The 20545-nt window shown below is 39.8% G+C and overlaps 2 protein-coding genes across 3 annotated transcripts; both read right to left on the reverse strand.

The window, feature by feature from the left end:
- Positions 1–6413: 6413 nt before the first annotated feature.
- On the reverse strand, positions 6414–9161 carry LOC147202205 (uncharacterized). 2 transcript variants are annotated; one of them, XM_086115778.1, is made up of 5 exons: positions 7677–9161; positions 7478–7567; positions 7031–7234; positions 6844–6903; positions 6414–6738 (listed from the first exon to the last, which is right to left on the reverse strand). In XM_086115778.1, exons 1-5 carry the CDS (start codon positions 9109–9111, stop codon positions 6524–6526), a joined length of 2004 nt encoding a protein of 667 aa, XP_085971904.1. In that variant the 5' UTR covers positions 9112–9161; the 3' UTR covers positions 6414–6523. The 2 variants fall into 2 exon arrangements, with proteins under 2 accessions (XP_085971904.1, XP_085971903.1); XM_086115777.1 differs by having other exon boundaries at positions 7025–7234.
- A 6075-nt stretch (positions 9162–15236) lies between these two features.
- LOC147202206 (N-lysine methyltransferase KMT5A-A-like) lies at positions 15237–18864 on the reverse strand. Its single transcript, XM_086115718.1, has 5 exons — positions 18702–18864; positions 16870–17032; positions 16586–16778; positions 15990–16067; positions 15237–15281 (listed from the first exon to the last, which is right to left on the reverse strand). Exons 1-5 carry the CDS (start codon positions 18808–18810, stop codon positions 15237–15239), a joined length of 588 nt encoding a protein of 195 aa, XP_085971844.1. The 5' UTR covers positions 18811–18864.
- Positions 18865–20545: the final 1681 nt, after the last annotated feature.

Raw genomic sequence — 20545 nt, forward strand, 5'->3', positions numbered from 1 at the left:
AGTATTGTTATATTGAGTTGATGTTGCTAGTGGGACAGCTTTGAGTGAGGAACAGGAAGTGACGTGTGTTCTCTCCGATGTTACGAGACTGAGTTACGTACTTGTTCTGCATGAGATATGTCAATAAAAGTTAAGTAAGCAAGATGTTTTCACCGTCCATTCTGTACAGTCAGTGAGAACGGAACACAAATACCTGTTTTTTAATGTTGATGTGGTACCAATCACAACCCCTCCTATCACTACATTTAATTACTCCTCAACCATTCCAGTCGCTGCAGTGTAATGTATTAACAGCACACTCAGACCTAGTGTGGTCCAGTGGTTCGCGCGTCGACCTCACAGTGCAGAGGTACCGGGTTCAATTCCCTGTGTGGAGTTTGCATGTTCTCCCCGGGCCTGCGTGGGTTTTCTCCGGGTACTCCGGTTTCCTCCCACATTCCAAAAACATGCATGGCAGGCTGATTGAACACTCCATATTGTCCCTAGGTGTGAGTGTGAGTGCAGATGGTTGTTCGTTTCAGTGTGCCCTGCGAGTGGCTGGCAAGCGGTTCAAGGTGTCCCCCGCCTCCTGCCCGAAGACGGCTGGTATAGGCTCCAGCAACCCTTGTGAGGATAAAGCGAATCGGAAAATGGATGGATGTATTTTAAGGCTAATATATCGTAAAAATGAAATATTGGCGTCCTGATCACTTCAACTTTTTAGGAATGCTATGAAGACCGAAGGGGAGCTATTGTACGAGGACAAAAAGTTGTGTCAGAGGAATGGAAATTGATGCTCATCAATGTCACTCCAAAATGCACTTAGGAGAAAAGTAACGATACTGAACTTGCTTGTCAACATCACTGACAAGCAAAGTCTTTATCAAACCTTACATGTGCATTTTCTTTCTTAATTTCCTTCACAGGATTAATGAAGTACGACGATAGGGACAATTCTTCACAGTCGCTCTCCGATTGTGGCCCTGTCAGAAAGAAGAGGGTACTATCAAGGTGGTGGGCATCCTTGTTTACCCCCTAACACACATTCTGCAAGGTAAGAAAATGATGGCCCTCTCAGGTCCAGATAGGGTAGAAAAAAAGAAAATTGGAAAAAGGAGGAGTAGTGGCAAAGTGTCTCAAATGCTCCTCCTTGAGTTATTACTTACTATATTATTACTACTATATTTGTAATTATGCCCTGTCATGTCTCAAATGTTATATTATGCCCCATTTCCCTTATTTATTTTGTAATTTTACTTTTAAATATGGTTACATTATTAATGTATTAAATATTTTCCCCCCCTTTCAGACTCCCTCGCATTTTGCTTCCAGTGCCATGATTTAGAGCTAAATGGTTCAGTCAAGAGTATCTCAATTATTTGCACAGAGAAGAGAAAACATGACTCACACACTCCATCACAGACAGCCAGTCCATGGTCATTATGTGGTTTCACATTGAAAAACCTCCCTTCTCCAAACTTTGGGCTTAAAAAGACCAGACAAACAGAGGTCTTTGAAAATGAAGTACTCTTGTAAAATTGACAAATTCTTATTTCAGTTACATCAAAGTGTAGCAAGGGGGAAATTAGTGAGGTATGGGCTCTGGAAAAAGTTTATATTTCCCCATTTTTTGTTTTTTTTTTTTTTTTTTACTCCATGGAGGTAATCGACCTGCCCCCTGCTGTAAAAGTGATACATCTCTTGTGCTTTCATAAAAGAAGATGGCTGGGAAGTGGCCTCCAAATATGGTTACGAGTGGTTTGTGTATCGTGGAAGTGGGTTAAAATCAAAGCAAGTGACCACAGAGATTATCACTGTGGTACAGATGTGCAAATCACAGGGTAGCTACTATTCCACCAGATGATTTGTCCCCAGACACCATAAATACAAAATTGTATCAACTGTCCTGCTCCACATTTCTTTTTTCTTTTGAGCGGCCTTTTTTTTTCTTTTATGTTGATGTGGTACCAATCATAACCCCTCCTATCACTACATTTAATTACTCCTCAACAATTCCAGTAGCTGCAGTGTAGCACAATTATTCCTTTTTGACAACATACATAGAATTATTTATGAAGACCTTAACTTGATGTTTAAGCATCAGGAAAGCAACACTATGACAACTCATCTTAAAGCGAATGTCTCCAGTTAGATCTTGAACAAAAATGGCCATATTTGTGTTCTGGCGCAAGTCTAGCAAAAACCGCAGTTTAACTATGCAGATTGGTTGGGTTTTCTTTCTTTTGGTATTTTGCTAGACTTGGCGCTGGTTGAATTGAGCGGAACAGGGCGTTTGCGCCTTTGTGTGGCATTATGGGATAGAATGTAGCGTTTTCCCCGGCCAATCCTTGCAGCATTCCTCATTTGCATCAAAATCAGGGTAGTACGAGCGCACGCCCGAATACGCTGTGCTTATATTGCATAAATAAAAAGTAGATTCACTGGACTTGGTGCTGTACATTGGTACCTATTTCCCCTTTCAGATGATGTGGTCAGCTGTGCATGTGACACTGGCCATTAGACCCTTGCCCCTCCCGATCCTGTGGTCGTATATGTCCCAGTAGTGACAAGGGCTGCTATTAAAATATTTTTAAGATGATAATGACTCTAATTTGCTCCATAATTAATTTCTACAATGATTGAGAGGGATTGTGCCATGCTGGTCTCATATTTATGAATTAAATACAATGAGGTCCACCACGCACATCCGTGTGGTGCCAAATCTGTTTGCCAGCCACTCGATTAAATACACTACAATTGCGTTAGACCACCTGCTCTGCGAAATGGACCACTTTTTCACCAGTCTAAAATGTCTACTTTTTTGTCACCAAATTGTCAGATGCACCGATCAAACACAGCTACCAAATTCACAAACATGCTGAAAGGGACCATTGTCCTGGCACGAAAAGGAAAATGCCGTCGGTTTCGCGTTGAGTGCAGATTGCTTTCTGTCAGCAAATGATCTGGTGCGTCGGGGGCGAGGCTGCTTCGTAAGGCAGCACACCTTATAATTCAATGAACCTTATGCCAGAAAATGTTTTTAAACAGACCCGTTAATTGGTCCTGCACATAATAATACGGTACCCCGAGTGAAATTTAAAATAATAATATAACATGTCTTTTTGACTAAACAACAGCCCCAACGACAAAGGCATTACTAACATTCGTATTTATCTATCGAACAATTGCAAGTCAGAATGAGAGAAAACTTGCAACCAGTGTTAGCAAAATTACCTTCAAAATTAAAGAGATATGATGAGATGTGAACGTTGAAAGAAAGAAATAATAATCCCAGCAGTCAGCGTGTGACCTTTGGCCAGCTTGGACTTGACTGAAAGTACACTTTTTTTTTTCCTTCATCGAAATCACGGAATTGCTGTGACCACTGCATGGCGAGGTGATGCCCTAGGACCCTCTCTGGACTAGCTGCCACTGCAGGTAATAAAATGGGAGAATAAAAGACAGTACTTGGTGATTATATACAATCATTATCCCAACTTGCCATCTCCATACGTAAGTCATTCTTTTGTGTTTAACAATCCACTTTGATATTATATCGTAACTTGTGAGCAAATTACTTGCTTTTGCTCATTACTTCATAAAATCCGTTCCACTAGACGGATGTGTGCAGGTTTGACCCTCTGCCACTGGCTGCATATTATTTTTACTCCATTAAACGCACTGTCATGCTCTGACCTGGAACAGATGCAGTTGACCTATATACAGTCAGCTGTTAGTGAGCAGCCTCAAGCTATGAGCGCAATGTGGTTTTTCGGCTTTCTCAATTTTGTTGCTATCTTTCCACGCCTGCTCCTGTTGCGTTCACTGTACTTCACACTTTGGACTCTGACCCCCCCCCCCCCCCCGCCCCCACCCCCCACATTTGTCTTTTTGGCTCTCTTCTTGGTTGATGCTGAATAGCCTTGGGAGATGACCTTTCTGGCAGCCGGTGGACTGTCAACTCTGATTACAATTTAGTGTTCTTGTGTCAGTGTACACAGACTCCGGAGTTTGTTGAGTGTGACATCATCTGGCAGATATCCAAGGCTCCAGTGTCACTAGAGGTCAGCAAGGCTGAACTTTTAGAGCTAAATCATTCTAATGAAGATATCTTTTCTCAGAAAGGATCTGATTAAAAGAGAGCTGTTTTTCAAAGCATGGCGCACAAGTGTTTCTAAAACATTTCCTCTGTGATAACTTGTGAATATCCAGCCATTCGTTCATCTGTCCCTCCAGGCGTTGCTCGCCCAACTCGGAGACATAGCCTGTCTAGTGTCATCCCCAGGGCCTCCGCCCGTTAGGATGTGCCACCATCACCTCCCCAGGGAGGTGTTGAGGAGTCATTCTTACCAGAGGCCCGAACCACTTCATCTGGCTCCTCAACGTCTTTGAATGTTTGACAATGTTAAGCAATTTTCGTTTTGAAACTTGTTCCTTTATGTATGCGTTGCTGCTAGATGCTGGGATTGCCCTCTGTATTCACCAAGCTATTTTAATTTAAAAACTTGAGCGATAACTCAGAGTCACCCAACCCAAGGCTTTAATTGATGCTGTCTTAGTGTTGCCAAAGTCATATTTGTAAAGCAAATGCAAATGAAATGCAAGTGGTAGAAGAATTTGTACCCAATGTCTGGTTGCAGGTGCTTTGGCTGCTGTTTCATCAACTCCATGCCTGAGGTAGAAGCAGGTATTTCGTGAATTTCGCAGACCTGTATATTGAGTATGGAGAACATTGGACCGTGACCTGGCTTTGTAATAGGATCTTGTGCTCACGCTGAGTAATTGGCCTCCGGGGCTACATACAAACTTGAAGAAAGGTAAAGAAAGAGCTTGTCAGAAGACTAGCCAAAAGACAGTACAGAAATAATAGACGGGAGGCCATAAGGTGTTTTTTTTTTTTAGATTGGCTTGTCTCTGAGAACGTAACAACCTCAGAGTTTCTCTCCACTTTGCTTGATTAGATCTTTCAGTTCGCCTCTTTGAGTCGTAAATGTAAAGAACTTATTCACTTTGTTTGAAGAAAATTGGAAGAAATGGAGGGGCACCCCAAACGAGCCTGCGCGTAAGCACTTTTCTGAAAATCACATTTACATTTGAGTCTGCACCTTTTACAAGGGCAATAATGGTAAAGTAGAAAAAAATACTACAAAACACACACACACACACACGCACACACGCACACACACACACACACACACACACGCATACGTGTTTTGGTGCATTTTCAGGACGTCCGTTTGTTCACCCGACATATGGGTACATGCCTTTCCCGTGGTCCTACAGGCTCCAAAAAAATATGGTAACCATGAAAAAAAATCAGGAAGACACCCATCTATCCAGATTTTGGCTAAGACGAAATTTTTTTTGGATTTATGACAAAACTACTACATATGAGGACATTGACAGGTTTTTGTGTATTATGGAGACAGTCACCTCAAACACACTGCCATTTCGTGTTTTTGTGAATTTTGAGCCCCCTAGATACACATCATTTTCAAGTATATGTGACTTATGAAGACCAGCTAAGAATAGAGTGTGTATTTTTAGATTGACTCCTGTAACATACCAACAGTATATGTTAGGCACATGTGTCCAATTGTCATGCTCGGGCACGGGGAGAACTCTACAAAGGAAGGAAGCCCAGATTCAAACTATCAATTGCTGATCTGTGAGGCGAATGTGCCAAACAGTCGTTACACCCATCATCCCTCAGATATTCACGTTAATAATACAAGACAGTAAAACTAAGCTGTGAAGAAAAAGAGACAGTTAAATATGTGGTCAGTCCACTTTCTTATTTTTTAATTGCTGACAAATATGAAATTATGAACACAGAAAACATGCCACCTCCTCTCCATGAAACAAGGCAGTGCAATAGATGAGGGCTGTTTGAACTGAAGAGGATTATGTCAAAATGTGAATACTGTGATGAAGAATTTTTAATGAATCTGGCCATATATTGTGCCATGTGTGTTGCAACTTCTTCTTTAGCTACCTGTTAGACAAAAGCAACTTTTCAAAAAGTATTGAAATTCTTGAAATAGGATGAATTCAAATGTATTAGGGTTTTTCTGAAATATCACCTCAAACCTAATAAGTCCTTTTGTGAGAAGTTTGTATATTGTACGTACATTTATATACAGCAGGGTTGTCCAAAGTCGGTCCTCAAGGGCCGCTGTCTTTTTGTTTTCCAGCTCTCCCAGGATGTTCTAATGCTGTATCAGAGCTGACTGATGAACTGATCATCTGAATCAGGTGTGATGCAGCCGGGAGAGCTGGAAAACAGGCACGACAGTGGCCCTCCAGGCCCAGATCGGGACATGCCTGATATACAGTATACCTTAAATGTTCATACATCTCCAAGGATTTTCCAAATTGCTCTTGAAGATCATGAAACAACAAACGTGAAACAAAATACGTGAAACACAGTATTCAACAACAAATATGAAATCCGTAATTGACCAGCCCACCCTAAATGCACCATTGCTATTGCTTTAGTTAACTTGAACTGAAATGTACCCAGGCGTGCTCGCATTTCAATGGACTATCTATTCATTTTCCTTTTTAATGCAGTTATCCTGTTGTGGATGTAGTTTTTGATGGACACCCAGTCTCTGTCTTTCAGAGCTACTGGCTCTGCGTGGAGACAGGACTCACAGCTCGTTTTACCTGGAACTTTATGGCTTGTTATGAAATCAAACATATGTCGCTCAACAGCCTTCACTTCATCATCTGTCCACGTGCGTCTCTTATTCCCACCTGTAAAAGAAGGCATTATTTATTAAAAATGGCATTGCTAATGTTAAAAATGCAAAATAAGATATTCCAGGAAATAATGAGAATTTTGAAAAAATGCTCTTTAACCTTGCTTTACATTGGAACACTTTGACTTTCTCACTTGAAGTGATGTGCTTCGATGAGAATCTAAAAGGACAGAAAATAATATATTCTCATACTCCCATGTCAGAGAAAAAATATTTTTTTGTTCATCAAAAGTACTTCAACTTCAATTAAGATATGTTAATTTTTGCCATTTTTGTTTAACTGTTACTGGTGTTTTTGTTGTCCCGTGTGGTTGAGAAGGAAGTGTCGTCCATGTTCTCTAACTGGGTTGGAGCAGAAATGTTTTCCAGGGTTGAGACAAAACTGTCTTCAGTGTTGTCGAAGGTGGTTGAAGCAGAAATGCCTTCCATGTTGTCCGATGTGGATGGCGCATATGCATGGCTTGGGTTCCCAGAAGTCTCAGAGCTTGAGCCTTTGAAAAATAATACAAAAATATTTGAATGTGGCTTTTCACCATTGCTTTCTTATATGTTTGAAATCGTCTCCTAATTTCTCAATTTTCTTTCGGCTGTCGAAACCTGCACATTTTCCATCTTTCAACACCATTTTCAAATACTGTAGTATATTGTCTCTAATTCATACATAGTTGTGCATAAAGACTGAGATTATCAGGCACCAATTAACTCTGTCTTGTGTCATAACTTGAGGACATTACCATTTTCTGTGTAAGTGAGAATCGCTTTTTCTTGATTAAGGTCAGCATTGGTTTCTTTGCTCAAATCGTCATCGCTCGTGGTTACTTCATCTGGTTGGGTTAAAAAAAGAGGAAAAAACAGACAGGACAAAATGCTTTTGTTTCAGGGCAAACGCAGAATGTTAGATGTTTTAAAAATGATATTTAAACAACATTTCACCATCAGGATTGATCTCGATTTCATTCAGTCCTTTTCCCTGCAGGTCAGACAGTTTTCCTTTCTCCATCACCATCAACAGTTTGCTGACTTTTGCAAGCTGCAGGGTACTCTCCGGAAGTCGGTAGAATTCTCGGTGGACGCGGATGTCGTGTCCTAGAAATGTGGCAAGTTGATCCATTTCATTTTCTTTCAGGTTCAGTACTGTGGACAGAGTGGCAACTTGTTTTCGTAATCTTGTGGAGGTAAGTGCATCTGGGTACATTGCACCACATTGGTTTGCAAACTTGCGGAGGCAGTCAGAACCTCTGTAATGGGAAAGGACACCTGGACGTGCGAACAAGTACACATTCTTTGTGTGGACTTGACAATCATTCCTCTTTTTCACAAGGAGGTCCATTGCAGTGATCATGCCAGGGGTGAGAAGAACGGGTACCATCCTTGATCTTTTGCCACGGATCTCAACTCTGTCAAAATACTTTGTCAGCTTCCTTTCAAATTCAGTGAGACACAGCATAATGTCGGGATTCAACTCTGTGCGATTTCGCATTGTGAAAGACTGGAGCTCCATTTTTGAAATTTCCCCTTGCCTCTTTCTGTTAAATAGTACAACTTGCGTCAAAGTCACTTTTGCAAGATTTCCAAAGGTTATATTGTTGGGTTTTTCATTCAAATCTTTCATGCACTGAGCAGACTCAGCCTCAAGGTACTTGTGCAGCAGCGAAACATCCTGTGTAAACGGTAAAACCTGAGGTTTATTCCACTTGGCTTGTTGAAGTGTACCCAATGCAGCAGCTGAAATGGTCTCATTCCACTTTTTCTCATAGAGTGTGACGAATTGCTTGGCTGACTCTGCAACATCAAGTTGATTTGCAACGATGGCACTGCACTGCACAATGCCTGCAACTTTGGCCAAACTGTGCCCCAATTTCAAAGCCAAGGAAGGGGTTTTAAATGAGTTGCTTTCTAACTCAAAACCAGCAACAGCTCTGACTGCTTGTATGACATGGGGAAAGTTACTTGGCATAACAAGGTCTTCTGTGCTCTTCAATGGTGTTACGGCTCTGGCCGTTATCAATAATCTTGCCATTTCTCTCATTTTTTGGCGAATGTATTCATTCCTTTTCTCTTGTGGTTTTCTGGCATTGTACAATGACTCGCCAAGGCTAAGAATGTATTTTTCACTCCTTGCTACCAAGGAAATGTCATCATCGTTCATTTCACAGGCAATCTTCCAAACAGCTTCTCGGACTTGATTAGGTCTTGGTAAGTCTAGTTTGATCCGCTTTTGCCCAATGGAAGGCTCTGCCTCAGACTTCTGAGGACAGTTTTTAACATGTCTCCAAAGAGAAGCTTTTGCATATAATCCTTGACAAAACTTGCAGTGACGGTAGCCATCAGATTTAGTTGCTGTATGGGGTCTTCGACAAGCAACCATTTCGCCAGAACCACAGCAGAATTATGCTTAAAGTTTCCCCTCTTCTTCAGAAATCTGAACAAATTTCTTCTTTCGCAGGACCTTTTATCAAAATTTAGAGCCCGAGCAACATCAGGCTGTGAACTGTGGGCAGACTCAAGGTGTCTTGCCAGTTTAGAAACAGCCTTTTTACAATAAAGACAATACTGCTTCTTGTTGTATTTGCTTTGTTTTGCCCCCTTTGGCAATGGTGTGACCTTGATAGCGCTGTTACTCTCTGATGCGTTCCCTGATGAAGTGGCACTGCAACTTGTCACTGAAATCGAATGACTTGAAGCTATCGCTGAGGTGGTGATTTCCTCAATCTGGACTGCATCTTTGACTGGCATGTCCTCTTTTGGGGAAACAAGAGAATCTGTGATTCTGTGCTCTGTACTGCAAATACTTTCATCTGATGAATTGCCACTTGTGTCTGGAACATAGTCCATGTCGTCATAATCCGAATATTCATCAGGAGATATCTTAATTAAAAGAAGAGAAAAAATGTATTTTATATTTAAATATGGATAGAATATCACTCGACCCCAATACCACCATGCTCACCGAATCAGTCATTCTTTTCATCTGACTCAGTGTGATTTGCCTTTCTCTTTCGATAATCTCTTTCCTGGCCTGGTTTTGCAGTCGATGGCTGGCTCTTAACTGTCCATATCATGGATGAAATATAAACAGTCTTCGTGTTACTTGAGATTCAACAATATTTCCTCAGACAGTAAATATGTCAAGTCAAAGAACATGCAATTCAAATGAAGCAGGAGAAAACAGCTGTCCTACCTGCTTTGCAGTAGCTGTCTGGTGAAAGGGGACTAATCCAATTACTTTGCTGGCCTTAAAATATAATAACAATAATTTAAAAAAAATACAGATTTTATATTTGTTCAGCATTATTAATCCTGATACAAGATGATCTGGGCCCAATGTACCACATTAAAGAATCTGAACGCTGTTCAGCTCCATAAAGCAGCAATATGGAGACAATATATCAAAGAATTTAACTGAAACACACTCAAGTGTTTCAAACGAAAGAAATATGAGGCCATGACGACTGAAATCCTGAAGAGTCCATTTTCCTGATTTCTAAACTATCTTTAGAGGGTTTGGGATTAATATACCACACTATAGAAAGTTAACACTGTTCAGCTCTGTGTAACAGCAATATGGGGACATTCGAACACTAGCTCTCCAGAGTTAGGTCCAGACAAAAATCATGTCACCTGAAACACACTCAGGTTTTTCAGGTCTAAAGAAATATGAGGACATGACGACTGAAATCATGGAGTGTCCATGTTTCTGATTTATAACTTCTCCTGTGTTTGTCAAAGAAAGCTGTAAATTCAAACCTAGTATATAATGATAAGACATAGTAACCTGTTGTAAGGATGAAGCGGATCTCTCACTCCCTTCTTGATCTCCAGAAGGTTCAGTCAGGATCCCGTCACTTAGTGTCTGCTACATAACATTACGGTGTCAAAATATTCAGCATTCTTCATTCTGACCAGTTAATAAATGAAGAAACTTTATTTCTCATTGAATATCGCTCACAGGAGGGTTTGGGATTAATATACCACACTATAGAAAACTAACACTGTTCAGCTCTGTGGAACAGCAATATGGGGACATTTGAACACAGGTTCTCCAGAGTTAGGTCCAGACAAAAGTCATGTCACCCGAAACACACTGAGGTTTTTCAGGTCTAAAGAAATATGAGGACATGACGACTGAAATCATGGAGAGTCCATGTTTCTGATTTATAACTTCTCCTGTGTTTGTCAAAGAAAGCTGAAAACTCAAACCTAGTATATAATGATAAGATGTAGGTACCTGTTGTAAGGATGAAGTGGATCTCCCAATCCTTTCTTGATCTTCAGAAGGTTTCGTCAGGGTCCGAACACCTGGTGTCTGCAACATAGCAACAGTGCAGCGTCAGAAATATTCAAATTTATTAATCCTGATTAGTTAATAAATGAATGAACATTATTTCTCATTGAACATCGCTCACAGGAGGGTTTGGGATTAATATGCCACAATATAGAAAACTAACACTGTTCAGCTCTGTGGAACAGCAATATGGGGACATTCAAACACAGGCTGTCCAGAGTTAGGTCCAGACAAAAGTCATGTCACCCGAAACACACTGAGGTTTTTCGGGTCTAAAGAAATATGAGGACATGACGACTGAAATCATGGAGAGTCCATGTTTCTGATTTATAACTTCTCCTGTGTTTGTCAAAGAAAGCTGTAAACTCAAAACTGGTATATACTGATAAAACGCAATGACCTGTTGTAAGGATGAAGTGGATCTCCCAATCCTTTCTTGATCTTCAGAAGGTTTCATCGGGATCTGAACACCTGGTGTCTGCAACATAGCAACAGTGCAGTGTCAGAAATATTCAAATTTATTCACCCTGATTAGTTAATAAATGAATAAACATTGTTTTTCATTGAACATCGCTCACAGGAGGGTTTGGGATTAATATACCACACTATAGAAAGTTAACACTGTTCAGTTCTGTGGAACAGCAATATGGGGACATTCGAGCACAGGCTGTCCAGAGTTAGGCCAGACAAAAATCATGTCATCTGAAACACACTCCGATTTTTCAGGTCTAAAGAAATATGAGGACATGACGACTGAAATCATGGAGAGTCCATGTTTCTGATTTATAACTTCTCCTGTGTTTGTCAAAAAAAGCTGTAAACTCAAAACTGGTATATCATGATAAGACGTAGTAACCTGTTGTAAGGATGAAGTGGATCTCTCATTCCATTCTTGGTCTCCAGAAGGTTCAGTCAGGTACCCGTCACTTGGTGTCTGCAACATAACAACATTACGGTGTCAAAATATTCAGCATTCTTCATTCTGACAAGTTAATAAATGAATAAACATTATTTCCCATTGAACATTGCTCACAGGAGAGTTTGGGATTAATATACCACACTATAGAAAGTTAACACTGTTCATCTCTGTGGAACAACAATATGGGGACATTCAGACACAACCTCTCCAGAGTTAGGTTAAGACAAAAGTCATGTCACCTGAAACACACTCAGGTTTTTCAGGTCTAAAGAAATATGAGGACATGACGACTGAAATCATGGAGAGGCCACATTTCTGATTTATAACTTCTCCTGCGTTTGTCAAAGAAAGCTGTAAACTCAAAACTGGTATATAATGATAAGACGTAGTAACCTGCTGTAAGGATGAAGCGGATCTCTCACTCCCTTCTTGGTCTCCAGAAGGTTCAGTCAGGATCCCGTCACTTGGTATCTGCAACATAACAACATTAAGGTGTCAAAATATTCAGCATTCTTCATTCTGACCAGTTAATAAATGAATAAACATTATTTCCCATTGAACATTGCTCACAGGAGAGTTTGGGATTAATATACCACACTATAGAAAGTTAACACTGTTCAGCTCTGTGGAACAACAATATGGGGACATTCAGACACAACCTCTCCAGAGTTAGGTTAAGACAAAAGTCATGTCACCTGAAACACACTCAGGTTTTTCAGGTCTAAAGAAATATGAGGACATGACGACTGAAATCATGGAGAGGCCACATTTCTGATTTATAACTTCTCCTGCGTTTGTCAAAGAAAGCTGTAAACTCAAAACTGGTATATCATGATAAGACGTAGTAACCTGTTGTAAGGATGAAGTGGATCTCTCATTCCATTCTTGGTCTCCAGAAGGTTCAGTCAGGTACCCGTCACTTGGTGTCTGCAACATAACAACATTACGGTGTCAAAATATTCAGCATTCTTCATTCTGACAAGTTAATAAATGAATAAACATTATTTCCCATTGAACATTGCTCACAGGAGAGTTTGGGATTAATATACCACACTATAGAAAGTTAACACTGTTCAGCTCTGTGGAACAGCAATATGGGGACATTCAGACACAGCCTCTCCAGAGTTAGGTTAAGACAAAAGTCATGTCACCTGAAACACACTCAGGTTTTTCAGGTCTAAAGAAATATGAGGACATGACGACTGAAATCATGGAGAGTCCATGTTTATGATTTATAACTTCTCCTTTGTTTGTCAAAGAAAGCTGTAAACTCAAAACTGGTATATAATGATAAAATCTAATGACCTGTTGTAAGGATGAAGTGGATCTCCAAATCCTTTCTTGATCTTCAGAAGGTTTCATCGGGATCCGAACACCTGGTGTCTGCAACATAGCAACAGTGCAGTGTCAGAAATATTCTAATTTATTCATCCTGATTAGTTAATAAATGAATAAACATTGTTTTTCATTGAACATCGCTCACAGGAGGGTTTGGGATTAATATACCACACTATAGAAAGTTAACACTGTTCAGTTCTGTGGAACAGCAATATGGGGACATTCGAACACAGGCTCTCCAGAGTTAGATTAAGACAAAAGTCATGTCACCTGAAACACACTCAGGTTTTTCAGGTCTAAAGAAATATGAGGATATGACGACTGAAATCATGGAGAGGCCACATTTCTGATTTATAACTTCTCCTGCGTTTGTCAAAGAAAGCTGTAAACTCAAAACTGGTATATAATGATAAGACGTAGTAACCTGTTGTAAGGATGAAGCGGATCTCTCACTTCCTTCTTGGTCTCCAGAAGGTTCAGTCAGGATCCCGTCACTTGGTATCTGCAACATAACAACATTACGGTGTCAAAATATTCAGCATTCTTCATTCTGACCAGTTAAGAAATGAATAAACATTATTTCTCATTGAACATTGCTCACAGGAGAGTTTGGGATTAATGTACCACACTATAGAAAGTTAACACTGTTCAGCTCTGTGGAACAGCAATATGGGGACATTCAGACACAACCTCTCCAGAGTTAGGTTAAGACAAAAGTCATGTCACCTGAAACACACTCAGGTTTTTCAGGTCTAAAGAAATATGAGGACATGACGACTGAAATCATGGAGAGGCCACGTTTCTGATTTATAACTTCTCCTGCGTTTGTCAAAGAAAGCTGTAAACTCAAAACTGGTATATAATGATAAGACGTAGTAACCTGTTGTAAGGATGAAGCGGATCTCTCACTCCCTTCTTGGTCTCCAGAAGGTTCAGTCAGGATCCCGTCACTTGGTATCTGCAACATAACAACATTACGGTGTCAAAATATTCAGCATTCTTCATTCTGACCAATTAAGAAATGAATAAACATTATTTCTCATTGAACATAGCTCACAGGAGAGTTTGGGATTAATATACCACACTGTAGAAAGTTAACACTGTTCAGTTCTGTGGAACAGCAATATGGGGACATTCGAACACAGGCTCTCCAGAGTTAGGTTAAGACAAAAGTCATGTCACCTGAAACACACTCAGGTTTTTCAGGTCTAAAGAAATATGAGGACATGACGACTGAAATCATGGAGAGTCCATGTTTCTGATTTATAACTTCTCCTGTGTTTGTCAAAGAAAGCTGTAAACTCAAAACTGGTATATAATGATAAGACGTAGTAACCTGTTGTAAGGATGAAGCGGATCTCTCACTCCCTTCTTGGTCTCCAGAAGGTTCAGTCAGGATCCCGTCACTTGGTATCTGCAACATAACAGCATTACGGTGTCAAAATATTCAGCATTCTTCATTCTGACCAATTAAGAAATGAATAAACATTATTTCTCATTGAACATAGCTCACAGGAGAGTTTGGGATTAATATACCACACTGTAGAAAGTTAACACTGTTCAGCTCTGTGGAACAGCAATATGGGGACATTCAGACACAACCTTTCCAGAGTTAGGTTAAGACAAAAGTCATGTCACCTGAAACACACTCAGGTTTTTCAGGTCTAAAGAAATATGAGGACATGACGACTGAAATCATGGAGAGGCCACGTTTCTGATTTATAACTTCTCCTGCGTTTGTCAAAGAAAGCTGTAAACTCAAAACTGGTATATAATGATAAAACGTAGTAACCTGTTGTAAGGATGAAGCGGATCTCTCACTCCCTTCTTGGTCTCCAGAAGGTTCAGTCAGGATCCCGTCACTTGGTATCTGCAACATAACAACATTACGGTGTCAAAATATTCAGCATTCTTCATTCTGACCAATTAAGAAATGAATAAACATTATTTCTCATTGAACATTGCTCACAGAAGAGCTTGGGATTAATGTACCACACTATAGAAAGTTAACACTGTTCAGCTCTGTGGAACAGCAATATGGGGACATTCAGACACAACCTCTCCAGAGTTAGGTTATGACAAAAGTCATGTCATCTGAAACACACTCAGGTTTTTCAGGTCTAAAGAAATATGAGGACATGACGACTGAAATCATGGAGAGGCCACACTTCTGATTTATAACTTCTCCTGCGTTTGTCAAAGAAAGCTGTAAACTCAAAACTGGTATATAATGATAAGACGTAGTAACCTGTTGTAAGGATGAAGCGGATCTCTCACTCCCTTCTTGGTCTCCAGAAGGTTCAGTCAGGATCCCGTCACTTGGTATCTGCAACATAACAACATTACGGTGTCAAAATATTCAGCATTCTTCATTCTGACCAATTAAGAAATGAATAAACATTATTTCTCATTGAACATAGCTCACAGGAGAGTTTGGGATTAATATACCACACTGTAGAAAGTTAACACTGTTCAGTTCTGTGGAACAGCAATATGGGGACATTCGAACACAGGCTCTCCAGAGTTAGGTTAAGACAAAAGTCATGTCACCTGAAACACACTCAGGTTTTTCAGGTCTAAAGAAATATGAGGACATGACGACTGAAATCATGGAGAGGCCACGTTTCTGATTTATATCTTCTCCTGCGTTTGTCAAAGAAAGCTGTAAACTCAAAACTGGTATATAATGATAAGACGTAGTCACCTGTTGTAAGGATGAAGTGGATCTCTCACTCCCTTCTTGGTCTCCAGAAGGTTCAGTCAGGATACCAACATCTGGTGTCTGCAACATAGCAATATTACAGTATCAGAAATATTCTAAAAAGTATTCTTCAGTAACTGAAGAAGTATGAGGGATTGACTGAAATCATGAAAAGCAACATTATACCAACCATAGAGTGTCAGAAATATGTCATAGTTATATGACTTTTGAATAAATTGAACTACTTTTTTCAGTGACCACATTCACAGCACAAGCCGGCTCTTTATGGTACTTACCACTGTACAGCTCTGATAGCTAACAATTTCAGGACATCAGACACGACTGAGTTCAAATAATAAAGACAACACCCGAAACATACTCTTTCAGACTAAATCAATGTAATGACTGAAAAATGTGGAGTCCATGTTCCTGTCTTTGAATTTCTGTTGATGTCAAATAATCCTCTAAAACAGACACTTGTGTTAACTTTTAAAAGGTAATAAACTGTTGATGAAAATGTTCTTTCACTCACCTATGAAATATAATGATTTACTTATTAGATCTGGTTGTCTACAGGTGTATATCCAGGCATTACTTACCAGTGCTCTCCATGCCCACTGAGAATCTCCATAGTCATAGGTTATTTCATTCCCTGCTTCGATATTTTCAATTGCAAACAAGCAAAGATGAGGTTTATCCTGGATTGTCAGCTTTTTCATTCTACAGTTTGGGCCTTTGTGAGCATCATTGACAAGTCGACCTAATGAACCATCTTCATGGGAGGAATCAATGCTGAAATTGAACAATGAAACATGAAATGTTTTTCCAGTAAAACTACAATGTTGTACAGAACCACATGATGTTTTTCTAGATCTTGACTTACCACCATGTGCTTCCTTTCCATTCAAAATCAAACAGGAAACAATTTTGCTTCTCTGTGTACTTTTTCTGTCTCTTGTCTCGTTCATAACTTGAGATTAACTCTCCACGGTACTCAACCACAAATAACCCCTTTTCAATTGGTTCACTTGTAAATACACCACGTCCTAGGACACGAAAAGTTGACACTTAAATGTACATTAATACAATCCAAATCAGGCTTACACAATGCAGTTAATCAGATATTCACAAATACATGCAGACCAAAAAATAAAAATTTAAAGAGGGGAAAAAACATGTTTAGTGGTACGATAACAAAATAATTCCATGTAAAACTAAAAACAATTATCAGAATCGCTGATAATTTTCTTTAGCAATTTGTATCAGCACAAAATAATAATGTGGCTCCTTACATCAGAGTTGTTTACATTGCTTGCCTTCAATTGAACAGAATGTATGGAATAGCAAAGAAAAATACCAGAGGTTTGACCGACAGTTTGACTAAAGTGATCATCATAAGTCAAGTGAAGTACCATTTTTCCTCAATGGGTAACATTCGAAACCTAATTTCAGTTCCTATACTATTCCACTCCAAACTGCATTATATGGTTGAGGGAGAGAAAGAGAAGAGCAATAAGGTCAAAAAAGGTATGGGCAGCAATGTTGGTAATGCATTACCACCATAGTTTTTATTTTGGTCACAGGCAACCTAATGCGGCTGCACAGTGTGCGACTGGTTGGCACGTCCGCCTCACAGTGCCTTCTTGTGTGGAGTTCTCCCCATGGCTGCATGGGTTTTCTCCGACTACTTTGGTTTCCTCCCACATTCCAAAAACATGCAACGTAGTAGGTTCACTGAACTCACTAAATTGTCCCTTGGTGTGATTGTGAGGGTGAATGGTGGTTTGTCTGTGTGTCCTGTGATTGGCTGGCACCCAGTTCAAGTTGTACCCTGCCTACTGTCCGAAGACAGCTGGGATCGGCTGCAGCACAGCCAGGCCCGTATTAGTATAAATGGGTTTGAAAATGGTTGGATGGCATGTTTTTTTTAATCCGATTAACTGTGCGTTTCTATTTTTGTTATTTTCTTTGTAAATACAAATGCAACTCTAACAATTGTGGGAGGGAAAGGATTCATCTAATTTCTTTGTAAGCTGTCCTGGCGTTTCACACCTCCGATCTCCAATCAGAAATCCCACTGAGCAATATACACCACTGCACATAGAAAAGATACATTATGATTAAAATAAAAATTAAGCAATCAACAATAATAGTCATAATGATAATGACATACATAATTCCTGTGACCATTCTTTCAGTTTTAAACTAAGTAGAGACCTTTGATGGGCAGTACAAATTGCTGATAAAAATGTGGATTTGTCAAACAGCTACCACCGCCTTCTTCAATCAGGTGAAATAGGCATTGTGAAGGAAGTTTGAAGGCATCTAATTTTCCTCGACTATTACAGATAGTATGCGTTTTTATGAATTGTGATATTTGTTGAAGCACAATATTTTAACAGAAGCCGAATAATTTCTATTTCTATTTTTTCATTCCGAGATATTCCTAGTTCTACATGGCAATACAATATTCTCAAGAATTGAATGATAATGGCTGCTAAACATTCTCTTAAAAAGTACTTCAATTATTTTTGCTCCAATATGATCAATGGCATAAAAAAACAACAAAAAAAACATGCTGTTGTTTATTGTGATATTTTGGGGTAAATACAATGTGCGAATAAAATCTGTCACTGTGACAGGCTTTGGTTGCAGCTCTTGTCATGTGCGTGCGGTAGCCATAAGAATTAGAGAGCAGGTAGATTGATAGCATACCTTTATAATCATTGATCCACTGGGCTTTCAAACAAGGCTTGTCGACTCCAGATAAAATAAAATGAGCAGCCTCAGATTCAGGGCTCAGTCTGGCTCTTCTTTGTGACATTATCACCACCAGTAAACATCTACAATGGAAAGTGAGAAGAAGTCAGCCAGACAAGCAAGCACAATTCAATGGCAGCACTTATTTTGGCTCAGAAAGTACTGAGCCAAAGGAATATTATTTTCTTCCTCAAATATACAAAAATTCATTTCATCAAACATTTGCTGGTCAGATTAATAGATTCGGGCAAACCATTTGTCAGGCAGATAACAATGTAAAATTAAAATAGAGTAACACAATATTGTCTTGACCAAATGTACCAACAAAGCTGAATTCTGCTATAATTTCATTGCAAACGTTTGTTTGTTTTTTCATTGAAACGGTGTACAATTGAATCAACACAAGAATAAACAGTGTAAATACACCAGACTTAGCATAAAGGCTAGAAGTGCATGGCCCACTTTCATTAGGCTACCTGTACTAACTAATTTCAATTAACTGCAATCGAATAAAACAAATACTGCACTGAAATAAACATTTGGCATCAAAATCAAGTTCCACAGACTGTGTTGTCAAAGATTTAGAAAGGTTTTCCAGAACCTTGCCTGCAGGACATGTCCACATTACTTTTACTGGAAGCTTATTAGCATGCTAACGATCTAGCTAGCTAGCTAGCTAGCTGTCTAATTGAATGACATTACCTTTGGTGGGCACTGTTAAACACGGTTATATTGAACAAAGTCTATGTTACAGTAAGATAAACGAAAAGGAATTGCTTACCAGGTGGTCATCCACGCGTGGTCGTGTTTGTTTCAGAGAGTTTAATAGATATCTGGCTGTAGGATTGTCTGGCTGCTTCACATGTTGGGTTTTGTGTGACTGCTAATTGAAGTGACTTACCAGGACAAGGGCGGGGAAAATGTGTGAGTCAGTCCGAAAAAGATGACATATGAGGTCCTGCACAATGACGTCACTGAAAGTGTGTTAAAAGTGTGTTAAAGTACCGAAGTTGGCCACTAGTTTTCCAAATGAAAAGTGAGTCGAAAGTTAAACACACTTAAACACACAATTTCTGAAAATTGTGCTCTTTCAGGACATCACTTATTTTTGGTGTGGGAGTATCCTCGTGAGCTCTAGAGTAGTGTAGACTGTGTGGAAATATGAGGACGCGAAAAATGTCCTCATTTTTCCACAGGTCCTCATTGTGAAGGTGTGTTATCATAAAATTGTCCTGAGATGTCATGAATACAAACACACGCACACACACACACACACACACACACACACACACACACACACACACACACACACACACACACACACACACACACACACGGTGTAATGATTCATCAGCGAAACCAGCATGTAACCTCAGTAACCCTAACGCTGCGACTCCAGACACATATTAGGCATGCAACTCCGCAACCTTGCACTCAAGTCATCCCTCTTGCCAGACTCACCTTTCTTGCAGCAGCATGAGCTCTGTCTTTTTGGCTGCTCATCACATTTCCGATCATGCCCATCACCTACTATTCTGTCCTATCCTCCGGTGGTATGTGTTTGCGTATTACAATAGATTCAGGGTGTTAAAAAGAGAAATGGAAGCCTAAGAAGTTTTACATCTTTCCTCCGGGCTCATTTGTAAAGGAGCTTTGCCTCCAATGTAATATCCCATTTAATATTGCCAGAGGAGTGGCCCCACACAGACAACGGCCGCCATTTGACACAGAGGGAGCGTTCATTGTTTGAGTACAGATTAAACAATCTGAGTGGCTTCTCTGTGGTTTCTGTAACAGTT

This window comes from Hippocampus guttulatus, chromosome 7, assembly GCF_054856545.1.
Source record: "Hippocampus guttulatus isolate MCC_2025c chromosome 7, RoL_Hgut_1.0, whole genome shotgun sequence".
In the NCBI taxonomy this organism is placed as follows: Eukaryota; Metazoa; Chordata; class Actinopteri; order Syngnathiformes; family Syngnathidae; genus Hippocampus; species Hippocampus guttulatus.

What these genes read in the sequence shown, in the direction of transcription:
- LOC147202205 (XM_086115777.1), bottom strand. Translation starts at nt 9,111, where the DNA reads ATGGTTGCTTGTCGAAGACCCCATACAGCAACTAAATCTGATGGCTAC. An exon ending in AATCGAGATCAATCCTGATG is followed by an intron (nt 7,568 to 7,676) that starts GTGAAATGTTGT and finishes TAACCCAACCAG; the next exon opens with ATGAAGTAACCACGAGCGAT. An exon ending in GTGTTCCAATGTAAAGCAAG is followed by an intron (nt 6,739 to 6,843) that starts GTTAAAGAGCAT and finishes CTTCTTTTACAG; the next exon opens with GTGGGAATAAGAGACGCACG.
- LOC147202206 (XM_086115718.1), bottom strand. Translation starts at nt 18,810, where the DNA reads ATGTCACAAAGAAGAGCCAGACTGAGCCCTGAATCTGAGGCTGCTCAT. An exon ending in GTGGATCAATGATTATAAAG is followed by an intron (nt 17,033 to 18,701) that starts GTATGCTATCAA and finishes TTCGTGTCCTAG; the next exon opens with GACGTGGTGTATTTACAAGT. An exon ending in TGGAAAGGAAGCACATGGTG is followed by an intron (nt 16,779 to 16,869) that starts GTAAGTCAAGAT and finishes GTTCAATTTCAG; the next exon opens with CATTGATTCCTCCCATGAAG.